Source organism: Amia ocellicauda, chromosome 22 (genome assembly GCF_036373705.1).
Source record: "Amia ocellicauda isolate fAmiCal2 chromosome 22, fAmiCal2.hap1, whole genome shotgun sequence".
Lineage (NCBI taxonomy): Eukaryota > Metazoa > Chordata > Actinopteri > Amiiformes > Amiidae > Amia > Amia ocellicauda.
In genome coordinates, this window is record NC_089871.1 from 12569834 (window position 1) to 12588360 (window position 18527).

Genomic DNA, 18527 nt, shown 5'->3' on the forward strand with positions numbered 1-18527 from the left:
GGAGTCTGCTAATAAATAAATAAAAATAAAAATAATAATGTGCCAGTGTATTTAATGAAAAAGCCTAATACACAACAGGTCCTACTGTGTCACCAGGATAGCACTATTTTGAAGCTCTGTGTATGCAGTTTAGAGGTAAAAGGGCATAGGGAGGCGATTTATTTCTGGCTATTGTTTGGATCAATAATTTTGGCATTCTTTCAAAATGAACAGCTGATTAAAAAGTAGCAGAAAATTCAGAAACAACACAGGTTAATGCACGCTGCATTTACTGTCATACACATTCACTTCACCGTACATACTGTATACACACAACCCATTCAAATAAATGGAGCATCTGCGAAGAGAGGAGCCCCGTATAGAGTATCCTAGACGACAAATCCTAAAACACAGTGCTGCTCTGTAAGCATGAGAAGCAATAGATGGACGTAGAAACCAACTCCAGCAAATCTAGAAGTGTCCTTTGTATATACAGCACTTAACGTCAGGTTGGATCAGCAGTTTTTATTTTCGCATCATTTTAATGCTTTAATAAAGCATCCACAAAAAAAAGCAAAAGGTAATTGAATGGTCAACTGTTATCCACTTTACTCCACCTGTGGAAGTGATTCAATGAAGAGGAGCATTTCATGGTTTCACTTTCCCTCAGTCTCCATTGCTTGCTCACACTGTACACTGAAGAGCAACACTGTGTCCACTAGTTAGTCCAAGCACTCTGAACAGTTCTACGAACATGGTAGATACAATAGTCTGGTGGCTGTTCTCTATGGAGATTGTTTTTTTGTGGTTTATAAAAGCACACGCATACAACACCATCTACAATCTCTCAGTCCTTTTACACACCAGACCCCCAACTGAAGGTTTCCAAACACGTTTCATATAAAGAAAAATAAAAATAAAAAACAAGAAAATGTACATTGTGACAGTTGTGAGGCGCTTCCCACCCCACCCCTCTTTTTTGGTTTTCCTCCGTGTCTCTCTGCGTCTCAAAGGAGGTTTCCACAGAGTGCCATTGAGACGAATGGGAAAAAGCCCAGTACTTTAAAGATCTACGATAACCCGTCCTCCCGTCAAGTGGTCTGTGCAGTTCAACGTGTCCATTGTTTTAGTCCTGCTATGGAGACACTCTACCGAAGAAAAGGAACACCTGTACTCTTCAGCGTCTAGGCCACGTTGGATTTCTGTGCAAGCGGATTAATTGACTGCACCTACCCCCTCCAAGTCTTACATTTGTACAGCATTTAACCGTGTATTTAGCACCAAGGACTGCGAATTCTGGATACACAGTGAGACCAGAAAACCTGGGTGAAACAGCTATACACAGAAGCAGAAAAATAAAATTAATATATGTATGGAAATGCACAGTGAACTTGTAGATTGCAGTTCAAACAGAATTTAACAGTTTCAAGAAGCGAAGCAGTGAAGTCCGTACACGAAAAGGATTCTTAATTGTCCACAACCCAGCTGAGAGACGAGCCTTTTTCATGGGCAATCTGTGCAGCGTGTGGCTTAAAATCCACAGGGTGCAAGAATGTGACGTTGCAATGTCGACTCGATAATGGAGAAAATCAAACTGACGAGCATTGAGAAAAGGACAGACTGCTTTCTTCTGAGCAACTGTTTAAGACATCCACCGTTTTCCAGACGTTTTTCAGAACACTAGAGAATGTTAATTTAGTATCAAGCTAGAATGGACTTGCACTATGAATATGAAATGGTTTTGAATCTGTGCATGAATGCAACCTAGTTTATTACACACAAAAAAGATCCCTACAAAACTAATGATTCCTAGAAAACCCCTACAAAGCAAACTCCTAAGCAGTCTGTTTCTGCTGGGACATTACATGCATCTGAATTATCATTCTGTGATAAGGAAGGAAAAAAAAAAAACATTTCACAAGATCCATAAACCGGTATGATGGAGCCCAAATCACTTCCTTGGGTTTAGTCCTTTTTGTAACGTGCAAAAAACATTAAAACAAAAATGAACACTTTTTTTTTTTTTTTTTTTTTTTGCAATTCACTACAATTGTAAAATAAATCCCTTTGAAGTGAACCCGTTTTCCTGCGAAACCATTCTATTTTTCCTTCAAATGATATTAAGGCCATAATGATGGAGGCAATCCAGCCATCCCGATTCATCTGGATCTCCCTCAGATTTCTCAGAGGGTGGCAAAGCAGTGAGTTTCAGCAGTGCGGCTGGGTAGTTTGGGCTAGACTGCTAAACTCTTTAGTAATCTCCGATGTGGGTCCTTCATAACTGGGCGTGTTTGTCTGGAGATGTGTGCGAAGGGCTCCGTGTGTCGCTGTACAGATGTTCCGGGTGTCCTCCAATTCTACAGACATTCATTTAGAAAGCACCTGCAACAAAAGGATTGTTCTTTTAGGACGCATCTTTCCAGGGGACTCGTACTGAAGTGTGAACCTCTCAACGGTGTAAGGGATGGCGGCGGACAGAGCCAGGTGTGGCTTTGGGAGAAGTGTGAGGCTGCAGGGATCCATTTCCTTTTCAATGGGAATCTCCTAGACACGAGGCAGCCGTGCTTTAAAACGGGGTGTATTCCAGATGGACTCAAGTAGACCGTAATGAACTACTCCACGTTGAGGGTTGATTTATGGACATTTGTTTTTGGTTGTGGGGATTTGATTTGGGTCAATCTCTTTTTGACCTAAATATACTAATGTGGTCACTCTTATTAGGGCCCCATCTGCGGCGCACTGGAATGACAATTGTTCTACTAATTTTAATTGGGGTCCTGCTTTAGGGGAAGATCGATGGTTAGTTTAGTTTATCGTCTGCTGCAATCTAGTTCAACCACAAAAAAATACATGCATATAGCTTGATAGCGGGGACTTCAGACGAGACCATTTAAATTAATTATTTGCAACACTGTTTTAGAGTAAGAACAGATGACAATCTGGTCACAATGCAATGTGATCACCACTAAACCCTACCAAAAAAACAAACCCCCCAAAAACAAAGATAAATAAAAAGAAAAAAACTGTGCTGAATATGGACAACATTTAGCATTGAAAGCACTGAATTACTTAATAATTGATACATTTCTAGCATTTAAAATCACCCCATTTAGTCCTTATATGCAAGGCCCTGCATTGTGTGCGATCGGTCCATATAATTGAAATGGCTACTCATGCAAAACACAGGGCCCTACCTAAGGATAAACCTCTCATAACATGAACTGTTCTCCCAGTTTAGTCATTTTACAGCATTCACACTCTATTCTGTCATGTACTGCCTTTCCCCAGGTGTGAAATAATACAAATCTTCCCGTCTTTCATGACTTCACACCAGATCATCCAATGAGGTGAGAGCATACAAGGTTACAAAGCACACAGCCTCCCAAGATAGGAGAGGGGGAGGAGCTCTAAATGCAAATGAACACAGCAAAGATAAATGTCCTCGGTTTAGTTTAAGAAATTGATACAAAATTCTTCTTGGTTTCTAAAAGAAGAATTTCTTTATAATGTTTACTTAAATTTCTGTGTCACTACCTCAGAACAGCATACATTGTACAATAGAAGCTCAAAGCACCATCAGAAAAAAAACGTCACTTAGTGCAACATGCTTTCTTACCGCACAGTTGAATTGACTTGGCTGGTTCTGATCGAGAACATGGATAGTGTCACATTTGTCTTGTGGGTTTCTGAATGAGACAATGTACATTTCCCTTTGATTAATCAAATTGTCCTGTCCCCTCCCTCTTTTCTGTAACATTTCTAAACTCTGTACATGCATTATACAGGGGTGGGAAGGTTGCGAAGATGGTCCAGTCCATTGCACATAAGGCACCATTGACACATTAATGGCATTTGGTCCACAGGAGCTTTTCTGTACATGAAAGACACAAGATAAGAAAAGAACTATAAACCCCTTGTGATAAAAGATCACCCCCCTCTTCATTTAAAATACAGAAGACCATAGAAAAAAAAACAACAACAATTGAAGCATTTTATAATACAGGATAGAAAGAAAAAAAAAAAAAAGTAAGGCACAGTCTTGACTCCATTGTTCCCCTTCCACAGTGCTAATAAAATTAGGGGGGTGAGGAAGGCAAGAAAAGGTGCTTCAATCTGTTGACATCTGCTGGTCCCTTTCAAAGAAACATCTGAAGAAAGATTGGTCCACAGTTAACGTATAATTTTTCTTTTAGGTTTTGTTTGCTGACATAAAAATGCAGCACTGTTTAGTTTTATATTAAAAAAAAAAAAAAAAAATCGAATTGTATAGAAAAGTGCTTGGTGAGAAATCCTGTTTTATTATTATTATTATTATTATTAAAAATCTATCCTCTGGATAGTTGTAACAAAATCCACAGCGAGTCTCCCATCCTGCAAGAACGTGTGCATGCTCTCTCTCAGGCCTAGTTCTCGTACGCCTCGTCGTCGATGTACGGGATGTCGGGGTCCGAAAATCGCCTTGTGACTTTGGGGGTGGGTTCGTAGTCGTTGGCAGCGGAGGCGGGGGAGGGGAAGGGTTCAGACCCGGGGAGGATGTACAGAGACTGGATGCTGTCTTTGCGCCGCGCCGGCTGCTCTCGCCGCTTCACCAGCTGCAGGGTCATGGCGTTGCGTTGGGGCAGCGTCTGGGAGACGGTGCGGATGAGGACGCCGGGGGGCAGCTTGATGTTGGCGGTGGGGATGACGGGCTGCCGGCGCTGAAGCCTGACCGTGTGCAGAGTGGTGGGGGGCAGGCAGCGGGAGGGGGTGGCCTGGGCGAGGTCGGAGTCACACGACGACTGTGGTGGTGGCTGAGGCCGAGGCTGAGGCTGAGTCTGAGGCGGGGACCGCCTGGCACACCGCAGAGACAGATCGGCAGGCTTGGGCAGGCAGGGCGATTTCTTTACTACCTTTGGCGTCCCTGGGGAGAACGGGGGAAGGGGAGGTCAGTGAGGGGCAACAAGAGGGCTGCATCTAATCCAGCGGACCAGCTTTACAGTATATTGTAACACGCAACACCCACAGAGACATCCTGTACTTCCTGGTTCATGCTGTCCTCATTATCCGGTTATCCTTTTAAAGCATTTAACTGTAAAATAATGGGGTTTCTGATAACTATTTTAAAGAATCCTGCACATCTGATATGGCCAAATTTCAAACCATAACAGTGCATGCACACACACAAGATCCTCTGATTGGCAAGCTAAAGTTTCCCTCATCTGATTGTGTAGTTTGAAGTAGTCACGACCTGCTACAGAACACAACAACGGCAACATCGCCCATCTAAAGGCAGGCGTTCGCTCCCGACATCTCCCGACAACCTGAACCAAAACGACGAAAAAAACTATACGGGGAGGGAAAGAAAAGAATACAAACAAAAGCAACGGTTCAACGATGTAAAAATGGATAGAAAAGGTGCAGACTGTACCTTAATACTGACCTTCGGTGTCCGAGTTCCCCGGCCGGTCATCCAGCAGACTCTCTGAGCTCACGGACGCCTCTGAGTCCAGGTTCTCCTGGTCCGAGCCCGGCTGCTCCAGATCCGGAAGCCGACATGCGATTTCCTCCCTGGGACAGGACAAACGCAGGGGATGATCATGAGCAACATCTCTGTCTCTACCCCCGACTGCCACGTCCCCCAGTTTTGCCGCTGTGTGCATTATGGGGCCACAGGAGAACATATTCCACTCCAGAGTACTGGAAGATGACATTTTGTGATGAGGAAACTAACAGGCTTTAAAACAGAAATCTCTGTCGGATCACTTACTTTTCCTGCTTGATGGACTGAATGCGCATCATGAGGGTCTGCTCTGCGTCCGAGTCCAGATTAACGGGCTCGTCCTCGGGGACGTCGCTCAGGTTCGAAGACTGTTTCTCGTGCACCTTTGAGCAGACAGAGGGAGGCATTCATTATCACAGCCCACGGGATCAATGTGATGTTCGTTGTGCGCGTTTGGTATGAATTAGTACATGAGCTGCATTAACTCAAGACGCTGTGGCGCTGAATGGTCCACAATGGTGATTTAAGACAGGCACTTAATAGGTTATGAGCATGCGGAAACGCATGACGTCACGGTTGTTCACGATGCACACGGGACGATTAGATCTTATGCGGTGAGTGAAATGCTGTGCAGTCAGAGACGTGCAGTCATCCGGTCGTCACCGAGTTAATCTGGCAGAAGGAGCACGGCATGCTTTCTAACTACTAAAAATTAAAATTTAAAAAAAGTATTCAAAAGATGGCTTTCATGTAGTTCAGCTGGTTAATAGGTCTTTTAAATATCTCACCTCCGGAGTCATAATGGAGACTTGCGTGAAATTTACAAATACAGAGTTAAAGATTTATTGGACCACAATTCGTATTATTCTCTTTTAATCCAGATTCAAATTCTCAAAGAAAAAAACACTTAAGCCCACATGAGTAAGTCTGAGAAAAGCAGCTTTGAATTTTATATTAAATAACCAAGTAAAAGGGAATTTGAGGAAAATCAGACTATTGTTAAATCTGATTCTGTCCCGCCCCGCTCGCCCATGACCCGTTACACACCCAATCACAGGCTCCATTACCCCGTTTCACCAAGTCCTTGCTGGTGTCCGCGTTTCTGAAGCCTCTTAACGAAGCTGCTTGTGAAAAACTGGACACCAGAAAAATGCAAAGGTCAGACCAAGAGATGGGACCGATATGAGTCACTGGAGGGATCGAAACACCAATGCGGTTCGCTAGCAACAGACCCTGGAGTCACAAAACATCCTCCTGGGTAGACCAACAGTCCAGAATAATTCTGAATCACGGGCTTGGAGAAGGAGTTCTGGCCTTGTGCAGTGGGAGGAAATGCCAAACCAGAAATTTAAAACCGTAGTTGAATTCAATCTGAGGTAACAAATCATGTTTTCCCCGTTCTCCCTGTCCATGTAGAATTTTGGCAATACCATCCGAATTGTTCGTAAGTCTTTGAACGTCTCCTTCCAAGGCAAAATCCACCACCCTTACCACTGAAACACAGTCACATTCAAACACACTCACAATATCAAAAATTAAAACACAGAACACAACAATATACATGCTACTCAAATCGGTGTTAGTAGAAGTGAATGTCTTCATGGCATGCAGTAGGGTGGAGGAGAATGGCACAGCAATTTCTCCCACTGGTGAAACCAAGCAGGGCTGATACATACCACCGCTCCCTTGTAAGGAGAGGAGAACCTGAGTGGTAAATGCCAGTGCTACAGAGGGTGGGGGGGAGAGGAGGAAGAACAAATGTAAAAAACGGAGAACCAGAGAAAGTTCAAATTACACTTCAGTGCCACACCCTTCAGAAAACATGGCTCAAGGTCTTAGAAACCCAAGTAAGTGTCGTTCTCAATCTTTTCATTTCATTGTACTGGTTTTGTGAGAAAGAAGCTCTTCACTCACACTCTCAACACTGAATCAGGATGGGATATTTAATATTCCTCTAGCAGAGTTGTTTAAGCCAATGGAAGCCAGTAACCCAAATGTTAAACCGTCTCTCCTTTCAATCTAAGCCTTTTAGAAGTTCAAAATATCCAACCGAAAGCCACCTTCATGTATAGTGTGGGTTTGGAATTTTTAATTAGTGGGTGATTTCGATTTAATCTGGGCCTTTTGACTAAAAGTGACTAAAAATACATTACAATAAATCATAGCTTAAGAGATTTTGGCTTTTCTTTCATGACCCGTCAAGTCTCGCTAACCTATCAAGCGCTTGAATTAAACCAAGAGGTTGGAGATTAATTAACACCATATGCTTCTTAGTATTCCACAACCAAACGAGCTGTATGATTCTCCTCTACACATAATAAGGACCCTGTGTTTTGCTTGACTTGGCATTTAAACTGCATTTCATTCATGCAAAACACAGGGCCCTGATGATCATCGCTAGAGCTGCTTGACGTTCTCCAGATCCCAATTCCACATCTACTGGTGTCTCTGGTTCATTTAAGGAGGTGGCTCTTTGCCCGCTGGCTCTGCCCCGCAAGTGTGATTACCGTGTTCTGTCTCTTCAGCTTGAGCTGGTTGACGGCCATAGCCTCGGCATACTCCAGCTGCTCGATCTCTTCAATCTTCTCATTGTACCTCCTGATCTGCTCATTTATTATCATCTCCACACACCTAGACACACAGGAAAAACAGGCATCAGCCATGGTGATTCAGTCGCAGCAGAAGACTAAACTCATCGAGGAAGAATTCAAATCAAAAATCAAAACAACCAATAAATATGACGCGCTCTCTGAATTTTGGGCTCGTTTTGTTCATCTGAAGTTATGTCTTATCCCGTCCCACACAGCCTCAACACCAACTGCCCCTTAAAACATGGCCTGGAAACTCTGCCATCCTGAATTTCTGACCAAAATCCACAGCTGGGACGTTCTAGTCCTGTTCCCGCTCCATTGCTATGACGCCGAGCGCCCCCCCAGGTACTCACGTGGTGGTCTTGGCCACATCCTTCATGCTGAGGAGGGGGTCGGCTGTGTCGTGACAGCGCAGGATGCAGGGAGCGAAGACGATGGCCAGAGCGTTAGGGGACATGCGGTTGTGAGCCTCGTTTTTGGCCACCCTGTGAAGGAGAGAGATCCGCTGCCCATCAGCCACACTTGGGGCAACACAGCAGCCTACGCTCCTCAGCCTGGATGTTAAAATCGACACCTGCCCAAGCAGTTCTAGATCACTTTGCTTGGTTAAAATACTACTAGTTCGATCTGTGGGTTCTTGGGCAGCACTTACTCTAGGCTATTAAGGCTACTGTCAGGAGTAGTAGGGCCCTACCTGACGAGGTGGAAAATGAGCCTCTCTAGGGTGTGGAAGTTGGCAGTAGGGAGCAGGTCCAAGACTCGGTAGATGGCAAAAAGCTGCTCCTGTTTCTCTGGCAGCTCTGCAGGGAGAGACAGATGGATGGACAGGAGAAGGTCACTTATGGCCAATTAAGTTTTCTCAGCCTAGTTCCCCAAGGTACACTACGCAGCCCTGGTGTTCAGGAGTGATACATACCCACAGAGTGAAGGAAGTCACTGTAGTGGGTGAAGGTCATGAGGGGCTCTGGAAGCTCCCTCAGCCACTGCTTCACAATGCCCGTGATGGCATGGATGGGGTACTCCTCCAAATTCACCGAGCTGGGCTCTGAAGAGAAGAAAACGGAGACAAAGATTTGAGGATGATATTTCGGACTGCCAGCCCCCTCTCCCATGCTATGCTGTCGTCGTAGTTTATTGGATTTCAAAGCACTTCGCATCTCCTACAGAATCTTTCCAAGTAACCCAAGACGCTTTGAAAGTCAGGTTTCCGTTTCACACTTTTGTTTAAGATGAGCTGGGGACCGACCTGTGTCCAGTAGCTGATGCAGCTCCTTCATGCGGTTGGCTGAGCCAGACTTGCGGTAGATGCCCTCGGTGTAGAGGCCGTTCATCTCCACGTGCTCCAGCAGGATGCACAGGACCTTGGGCACGGGGTTCTTGTCGCAGGTCAGGGTGCCCACACGCACACCAAAGTGCTGGGACCCTTCCTCCTCATTCTGGCACACAGGGAGAAGGACAGAGCAAGAGAGTGGTCAGTGTCTGGAGAGAACATTTCTGCATAGAGAGGGATTGTGATTTTATCCTGACCGCACTGTGACGTATATATTTTTTACGACAAGTTGTCAGTACAGCCGTGAAGCTGTGCTTGGAAATGTTGATTTGTGCAATTACAAAACCCACTTCTGCTCCCCCATCACCCCATATTTACCTTTTTCATAGAATAGGAGGTACAGTCGGTGTGGATTTTAGGGAGACATTTCTTGTGACACACCATTTTGCACGCTGAAAAGGGAAGGGGAAAATAACATGCATATAAATACATATAAACATACATATCTAGAATCTCTATTCCACTGATCAAAGTCTTAAACCGACCCAAGTTTTGTTTTCATTTGAATCTTCAGCTCAATACATAACCCCCCAAGTTCAAATTCAGATCAGCCACAAGTGTGAACTCATTTAGGACTGGAGGTGTCTGGATAAAGTGAACCGGGAAGTCTGTAGGTATGGGAACAGCAATGTACTCACAGCTGCACATCAAGGCCTTCTCCATGCCCCAGATGTAGGAGCTGCACTGGTCACATGACTGCATTATGTTGACCTGGTAAGTGCTGAACCTGTGACCCAGAATATTCTCCAACTAAGAAAGAAAAAAAAAAAGTCACACAGAGGGAGATTCAAGAACCCCTTCACTGCTCTGTCCAATTAGGGAATTCCCCACAAACACAACACCATCTTCACCAATAAGCAGCCTAGGCGGTTATTTTTTGAAAGCGAAAGACGGTACTCACAGATTTGTCTTTTTTACGCCTCTTCTTCATAGCTTTAGCAGGCTGTAAGACAAAACCAGTAGAGAAACAGATGTGTTTGACTAATACATTTACAAATAAACGACAGAACACACACACTTCCATCTTGGGGCGAATGGATAAGAATGGTCAAATGTCTTATGGTCACCCATGTGATTAAAACTGGTACATAGAAAGTCCCACAAACATACAAAGGGACCACGCGAGAGAGGTACCGTGCCATACCTTGGTCGGCTCGCCCTCCTCCTTCTTGATCTCTCCACGGATGAAGCCGTCGAGGACCGACTGGAACAGGTTGACAACCAGCTGGACCTCCATCTTCTGTTTCTCCCCGGCCAGGGTGGCCACCCTCATCTGGTAGTTCTTCATCAGCCCCTTGTAGCCCACGTGCGTCTGTTTCGAGACAAGAGGAGGACAGGCTCAGGCTGGTCGGCTCCAATCCATACGCTCATTAACCCCCCCCCAGGTAAAGCTGCCGACATTACAGCCACAATAGTCTAATTTAGCTTATTCACTTCTCAATCATTCTTGCTGCTTCGACGGCAACCTCCTCCCCACCCCAACCCCTCAGGGGACCCACCGCGAGGGAGTACATGCCCTTGATGTACTCTCGGAACTGCATGGTGGCTGTGATGAAGATGTGCTCGGTCCCAGACAGCTGCTTCCCGCGGGATCGCAGGTCGTTCACCTGGGGGGAGAAAACCGAGCCGATCAGACATTAAAAAGACATTCTACAGAAAAACGACATGCGTTATATTCAATTACTCAATCGAGGAGGAAAAAAAAGAAAACTAACAAAACCAAAAAAAACACAGGAAGACCACATTTCTGTATTTCCCCCAACTACTGCCCAACAGACCCAATATTTAACCATGATGTCTTTTGGGACCAAAAATCTAATGTGGGATTATACATTGTCCTGACTGAGATCTCTAACCACTGGAAATGCATTGATACATTTCTGGGTTCAGTAAAACTTGTTTGGAGCATATAAATAATTGTGTAGGTACCTTTATAGGTACCATATATATATATATATATATATATTATATATATATATATAGATATCTATAGATATCTATAGATATATAGATATATAACTTTACACAGCACTTTATAAGACATACATGCATTTATTTATTTTTAAATCAATTTATGGTCAGTCTAGGGTGGCCAATCAAAATTAATACTGGAAAAGCAAACTGTAAGAAGAGAATCCTGGGAGGGTCGCCCACCTGGTTGCCAAGGAACTCGTCCAGGTGGCGGAGCTCGTTGGCGTTGGTGATCTCGCGGTCCAGGGAGGCGTTCCACTGCTCCGACACCCGCGTGGCACGGCTGATCTTGATGGTGGGGTTGCGTTTGAACTTGTTGGTGGCCGGGTCGGGGTGCTGGGAGCGGGGCTGTGAGGTGGGGGACGTGGCTGCGGGAGGAGAAGAGGAGGAGCTCAGCTCATTGTCAACCCCTCCATTCACCAGTTACTCACACCTCAGTCACATGTGACACTTGCAAAATAACAAAAAAAAAAAAAAAAAAAAAAAGTGTATATATATATATATATATATATATATATATATATATATATATATATATATATATATATATATATATATATATATATATATATATATATATATAGCTTTGGGAAAGTATCTGGAGTTTATTTTGAAGCTGATGAAGGATTAAGGGATTATTGCACTGGAGCAAAAAGCATCTGAAGTTATTTTGTTTGCCTGGCTGATTTGAAGCTGAAATAATCCAATGTTCTGGCTTAAAAATGTAGTATCATGTCTGTTTTTCACAAGATAGTGATTCACTTGATATATTTTGATTTATTTTTAAACCATGTTTATTATAACAATCCCCACCATAAAATAACTACTATATAAAATACAAGAGATCTTAAGTGGAGAGTAAACGTTTTTCCCTTTCACAACCACTAGATGGGGGTATAATTCTGCCTAAATGCAGACCTGCCTTCTCTCTGAGGTGGTGATTCTAAATATCTGGTGAAAGCTGAAATAGCATCCGCACCCACACTGACACCACAGCTGTAACACACAGTACTGTAAGCGACTCCTCTTTCATGAGAAGTAAAGGAGTTATTGAAGAGCCTTTTCCACCCACAGAAGGCAGGGTTCAGACTAAACCAAACTCAGATCTTCCCAGTTAAGAGGAGTCTGCCAGCAAGAATATTTTCACATTGCGTAAGGAAACCAGGAATATCCTGCGATGATACAGGATTGTCTGCATTACTCTACTTTTCTGGCCGTCTTAACGTTGACTAAGAGCAAAGAGCACTGGGGTTTAGAGAACACCAGAGGAAAAAATAGACAAACAGTCCTGTTAAGAAAAGCAATCCTCAGTTTGAGATCTAAGAGGGGGTGGGAGAAGGTGAAGAAAAGTATTCTAGCGGTCAAAGTAGGGGATGGAAGATGGAACTTTTTGAGGTCAACCTGCTTTCCACAAATCATTGACGGTTTAGGTTCTTGCAACATCGAGCTCCTGACAACCGACTGACCAACCGAGATGGACTGAACGGATTCCTCATCTGCTCAGGGGTGTGCTCTCTTCCAGGCCCTCTACTTACTCTCTCTCTTCATGTACTCGTTCATGGCCTGGGTCAGGGTCAGCTCGGGCTCTTCGGGTGTCGGAACCTCCTTGGGGTGTCGCCTCAAAATTTTCTGCAAGAAGCCAGGTCTGGAACACAGAGAACGGCACCGCGTCAGAGAACGGCGCTAAGACAACACTAGGCCTCTAAACTGGCATCTGCTTACATCTTGAAAAACAAAGCTTATTATTGTTGTTTATATATACATGTATTTATAGATCTTTTACTACACCACTCTGGGTGCCAAAGAGCTGTCTCGTCCTTGCCTTCCACTTGGGAGCAGGACACTCAATCCAGGGAAAATTACAGGGTGGAATTTCAGGAATCCTTTCCAAATAAATCTCTACCAGTCTTTCTGCGATTCTATATATGGAAATAAACAGCATGTGCAACATGCCAAAGAAACAGGAGAGCCTCTCAATGACAGGTTTGATTAAGACAAGGAGAGTGCTTTCCCACGAGCACCGCTTTCCTGTCCTCCCCCTGAATGGGAATGAGGTCATCTAGACTTTTAGCTTTTCACAAGAACCGACCCCCCAAGCCAGGACTGGAGTGGTTTTTCTCTTGCAAATCGTGGAGGCTGGTCAACCACGCCGACTCTACACTCTCATTCTGTTCCAGTTCTCATGGTATTCATCGTTCAGCCTGTGAGTGATGTTAAATAGTGTGATGGCCCAGAATGAAAAAACCCTGTGTATTGTTAGGCGTAGCTGACCTCACTGTGTAAGATCAGTTGGCAAAAATAGATACCAGCAAACAAAACCCATCTGAATGCCCTCCACCCTCGCACAACACTCAGGTGGTGCCCAGATCGGGTTCAGCGGGAGCCGACATACTTTGACTCTGTTGTGGGCAGCTGCGGTTGAGCGGCGTCCTGCAGTCCAGAGCTCTCGTTGGGTCTCTTCTTCTGCGTACTCATCTTGCTTCCATCATGGGCAGTCTCTGGAGGGGTCTGAAACATCGAGCAGGACACGGTCAGAATCACTAAAAAACGTATTTACCAGAAAACACAAACAATGCAGGTGTGGGGGAAATCCCAAGCTAGTGTTGTCCTGTGAAAGCAAGCGTTTAATGAAAGGCCTCAGTTTTCTGCCACACTGCACACAGGACAGATGAGGAGCCAGGTCAGCTATGGCGCCCCTTTCGCGAGCTCCAATCAGGCCCAGCCAGAGCCCAGCAGCACCAGCCCTGCATCCCATCCCTCAAGTGTTCCTCCAGATGGATCAATGCCGATGTCCTTTTAACACCTTAGATGCACATCATAGGGTCAGCACTGAGCTGGGTGATGTCACACTGACAGGAGACGCCCACTGGTAGTTCTTGGTTTTGAGTCCAATCCACATCAAAAGACCTCTTACCCCGGATCGATATGACACACAAAGACATGCAAATCTGGGGTTTCTTGCAACTCGCTGGAATCCCAAACCATGGCATTATTAACCCTCTTGGTGTGACCCGTTTGTGTGTGCTATGGCATCTGGGTACAGCTGTGGCCAACCTTTGCAGAAGATCGGCTACCCCTTTTGCTAATAAGATACGAATTATGTCATCACAATTTCTGGAACCTGGGCATTTTACCCTTAAATTAAGCTTCTCTCAGATAATGAATCCCTGTAAATTCTGTTTTCCTTCTTTTATGAACCACAGCTATAACCAATCCAAGCACACTGTCTTTAGTAGTTTAGTTTTTAAGAAAGGATGAGAGAGAGGAATAACAAAGGGCTGACTGACGTAGGGGCTCAGTCTTCATTATCCTTGCTACTGGGATGATTAGTAGGCCCATAACACTGACTCCCATTGCAGCCCAGAGTGTGAACTGCAATGGGAAACGGCAATACATTTATTGGGAGTGCAAGTAATGGGTTTGAAGATCACTGATTCAGATTGTTCTTATTGGACAGAGTGAGCACAACTCTGGCTACTGTATGTCAGGGGTCAGTAATTGTAATCTGGAGGTTCACCACACCGGAGATGAAAGAGGAAGACTTCCCTTAATCACCCAAAAGTTTATTAGGATTCATTTTTTTGTAGAAAGAGGTTAGATTGCAGGTAGAGAGTCTTCACCTCCACCCAGAGGTTAAAGCGGACTGCGCGTGGCGGCACTGGATGACTTATCCGGGATGATGTGGTTTCTTAAGAAGCCGTACATAGCGCGGGACACCCCAGGAAGCAAGCTGGTTTCTTTTCTCCCCCAGCATGCAGAGTCTTCCGCCCCTCCGCTGCCTGCTGTACCTGTGCTTTTGCCGGCCCCTTGGTGTACGTGGCAGGTGGGGGAGGAATACCGGGGCTTATAGGAGGCAGCGGGAAGGTCCAGTATTCGAGGTCCTCCATCTCGGCACTTTTAAAGATCAACTGACTGCGGACAAAGGCTAGTCTGGGCTTGTGATGCCTCGCCATGCGATAGGGCACCCTGGCCTACAGGGTCAGAGGTCAACAGATCAAGACACACAGAGTGCTCCCAACCCACCCACCCACCCACAAGACACACTCTCTGGCTGTTTTCTGAATGCCAGCTGTTCTTCTGGTGTTCTGTGCCCACAAACCTACTGACAGAAATTCATTTTGAAGCCACTTAAGTAAAAACAATGCTTTCGATTATTATTTGATAATTCTTTGACTATCATTCAATTATGGCAGCAAACCACCATAAACCACAAGTCATTTCCTCTCCTGCACAGAACCCCACAGATACCTCTTTGCTGGATGGAGGTCCGATGGGGCTGTCCGATCCAGGGGAGCTTATTTTGGATACGTTCTCCAGCGAGATAGAGATGCCTTTGGTCCTGAAGAATAAAGAGGATAGGTTGAGAAATTCTGAGACTTACAGTTCTTGGACAGAACACAACCAACAGTCTTGTGTCAGAACATCACGTAATACTCGTACTCCGTTTATTTTTATTTTTGTTGTGACCATATCATCGCTGGGGAGAAAAAATAAATTGCTTGAGGAAAAAAGCAGTTACATACAAGAGGCAATCACCACAAGACAGACACTCTGATTAGCTCTTACTGCAAAGCCTTATGCCTCTGGTCCTCGGGAATGCTGCGCTCTGGGCTGGGGCTCTCCTGCTGCCCTCCCTCGGTCCTCATCTTCTCCCTCCACTTCTCCCCCTTGTCGCGCAGCTCGACCTGCTTGTTGTAGCGCTGCAGGGTGGTGGTGCTGGTGGTTGACCCAGTGGGGCTGACCGGCTCACGTTGGCCGTTCCGCTCATGCTTGGGGCTGGGGGCATCCAGGGGCAGGGAGCAGGGGCGGCTCGGCGAGGGCTTGGCCTCCTTCTTCCCCGCTGGCTCCTTCACCTTCCACTCCACGAAGGTGTACTGGTCTAGCTCCTTGCTATCCGCACGGTCCTTCAGCTTGCCACTGCCCCCCTCCCCCCCAGGAGCTGGAAGCTCCTGACCTTTGACCTTCACCAACTCTGGGGGCAGGCGGTCAACTGGACTCGTACTTGCCATGGCCGCCCGCTCGCTCTCCCGCTGGCTGTGCTCCATCGCTCGCTGCCGCCTCAACTCCCGCTTCTCCTGGCTGGTGGGCGTCTTTCTGCGCTGGAGTGGAGGCCTCTGGGACCGGTCGCCTGCTTCCTGTTCCTTGTCCTCCTCGGCTGCCCCTGCCTTGGCGACATCCTCAGCCCAGGACTCCCTGCTCTCCCTGTCTGCCATATCCACCTCCGCTGTCATCTCCTCGCCCTCCTCATCCTGCTCTTCCTCTTTAGCCTTCTCCTCTGCCTCTCGCTCAGCTTCACTCGCTCGCCTCGCGACCTCCGCCTCTGCCCTCCTCTTGGCTTCCTCCTCCATTATCCTCTTCTCCTCACGAAGGGACTGGCACCTAAAGGAACGGGGACAGATTAACTATTAAAAACCTGTGCTTCACAGATATACATTAAGCCTTTCTTTTAAAGTATATATGGAGAAAGTTTTTCAAAATTAAAAACAAATAAAGCAGCTCGCCAAAAGAAAAGGCTGACTTGAGTCACCAACGGCTATAAAATAGAGAGAGACAGGTCCTTCCTGCCAAGCTTCATCGTCCCAAATGGATTTTTATTGCACTCAAAAAAAAAAAATCCAAAACTATGATTAGAAAAGCAGACGGCTGGTCATAAAGTTCTGTTCAGGCCAGGTCTGTAGGAAAATCAGGCATGTTCACGTCAATGCTCTTTCTCCAATAAATAACAGAATTTATACAACTTTTAAATCAGACCTTGGGGGTTCATAATTGTGAAACCCCACGATTTATACTTGAAAAGGCAAGTTGAAGGCTTTTCATTAAGAAAGCCTTTGAAGGCAGGGGTGTGACACCTCTCCTGCCCTGCCAGAGGTGAGAGGCAATTACAGGGTGGTTAACGGGGCGACGGTGTGAATCGTACCTCCGACGTGCCGAGTGCCCCCTCACCACGGCTTGCAGTTTCTGGATGCCTGCCCGCTGTCTGTGGTAGGCAGCCCTCTGCCGAGCCCCACGCCACACGGCCTGAATGAGGGTGGCGGCAGCCCTGCACTGCGTCTGCACCTGGTACAGCCGCCAGGCATGCTGAGAGAGGAGAGGAGAGGAGACAGACGGGGCAGGAAGAAGATGACCAATCATGAGCAAGACGATAGAATAGAAGAATAGAAGAATAGAGAACCCGAACAGACCCATCCGAGCCTGTTTACATTCAAATCTTCAGCTTAATTGGACCACGTTAATACCTCCTAGTTCTTAAAGAGTGCTGGCAGTTTAAAATTATCCAAAAAACCTAAATGGAACATGGCCCTCTAGGCTTTGAACATCCATCCTAGTAGTGTTCCAAGACAGGCTGCCAGAAGTGATCTTAGCCAGTCTTGAAAGATGACCAGCATTATTAAAACCACCCAAAACCTCCCAAAAAGTTTTCTAGTCACAAGAACCTCTTAGATTAGAATCTCTAGAGCCAAATAATTCCAGAACCCCCTGCTGAGCCCCACAGAAAGAGTACCTGGATGGTGCAAGCCGCCACTCTCATGAGCAGGAAGTGCCTCCTCTCCAGCTTGGCCCGGAACCAGCGCTGCAGGAAGATGATCTTGTGCATCACTTCCTTGTGCAGCGTGTCCTGCAGCAGTTGCCTCTCCGGCTCCTTCATGAAGACCTGGAGAGAGGGAGGTGGGAGAGCATTGGATGGAGTGAGCGAGCGAGGCAGAGAGAGCGATGGATGAAAGGAAGAGGAGAGATGAAGAGGAGACCAATCGTGAGGGCTGGGAGAGGATTACATGTTCCAAGAGAAGAGGCCAGAGAATCTCCCAGTTAACAATAACGTCTCCAATCTGACAGGTTAACCACAGGGAACAGAGAACAAAGTGGCCTGTGAGTATACCTTGGTTTTCCCGATCTGGTAGTTGGTGTTGTCTAGTCCCATCTTCTCTAACAGGGCGGAGATATGCTCCTGAGTTGGATTAGCCTTCTTGGGTAGCAGCACCCGGAACTGCTCAATAAATTCCTGAGAAACCAATACAGTACAAACTAAGAATTTGTATTCTGGACAAAGCATAATACACATATCTATTATATACATACACACATCTACTATAGTTGTAAGAGAACTATGAAGATCCCAAATAACTGGATTGATTACGAAAGGGGCGTGTAAAATTCAGGCTGTCCCAGGGCTGACTTG

The 18527-nt window shown here is 45.8% G+C and overlaps 1 protein-coding gene across 7 annotated transcripts in view; it reads right to left on the bottom strand.

The window, feature by feature from the left end:
* Nucleotides 1-252: 252 nt before the first annotated feature.
* myo9b (myosin IXB) overlaps nt 253-18527 on the bottom strand; it is a 62651-nt gene continuing 44376 nt past the window's right edge. For 3 of the 7 annotated variants that reach the window (XM_066695350.1, XM_066695348.1, XM_066695353.1), the window contains 23 exons: nt 18228-18350; nt 17853-18002; nt 17268-17428; nt 15917-16729; nt 15599-15689; nt 15139-15321; nt 13743-13858; nt 12886-12995; nt 11534-11718; nt 10879-10986; nt 10524-10691; nt 10281-10322; nt 10018-10129; nt 9698-9771; nt 9296-9485; nt 8966-9094; nt 8744-8849; nt 8403-8534; nt 7966-8089; nt 7135-7182; nt 5726-5841; nt 5399-5526; nt 253-4879 (listed from right to left, as the gene is read on the bottom strand). In XM_066695350.1, the coding sequence (XP_066551447.1) occupies nt 4383-4879; nt 5399-5526; nt 5726-5841; nt 7135-7182; nt 7966-8089; nt 8403-8534; nt 8744-8849; nt 8966-9094; nt 9296-9485; nt 9698-9771; nt 10018-10129; nt 10281-10322; nt 10524-10691; nt 10879-10986; nt 11534-11718; nt 12886-12995; nt 13743-13858; nt 15139-15321; nt 15599-15689; nt 15917-16729; nt 17268-17428; nt 17853-18002; nt 18228-18350 (3906 nt within the window). In that variant the 3' untranslated portion in view covers nt 253-4382. Of the gene's footprint in view, nt 4880-5386; nt 5527-5725; nt 5842-7134; nt 7183-7965; nt 8090-8402; nt 8535-8743; nt 8850-8965; nt 9095-9295; nt 9486-9697; nt 9772-10017; nt 10130-10280; nt 10323-10523; nt 10692-10878; nt 10987-11533; nt 11719-12885; nt 12996-13742; nt 13859-15138; nt 15322-15598; nt 15690-15916; nt 16730-17267; nt 17429-17852; nt 18003-18227; nt 18351-18527 lie in introns of all 7 variants that reach the window. The other 4 variants (XM_066695349.1, XM_066695354.1, XM_066695351.1 and 1 more) reach the window with 3 other exon arrangements.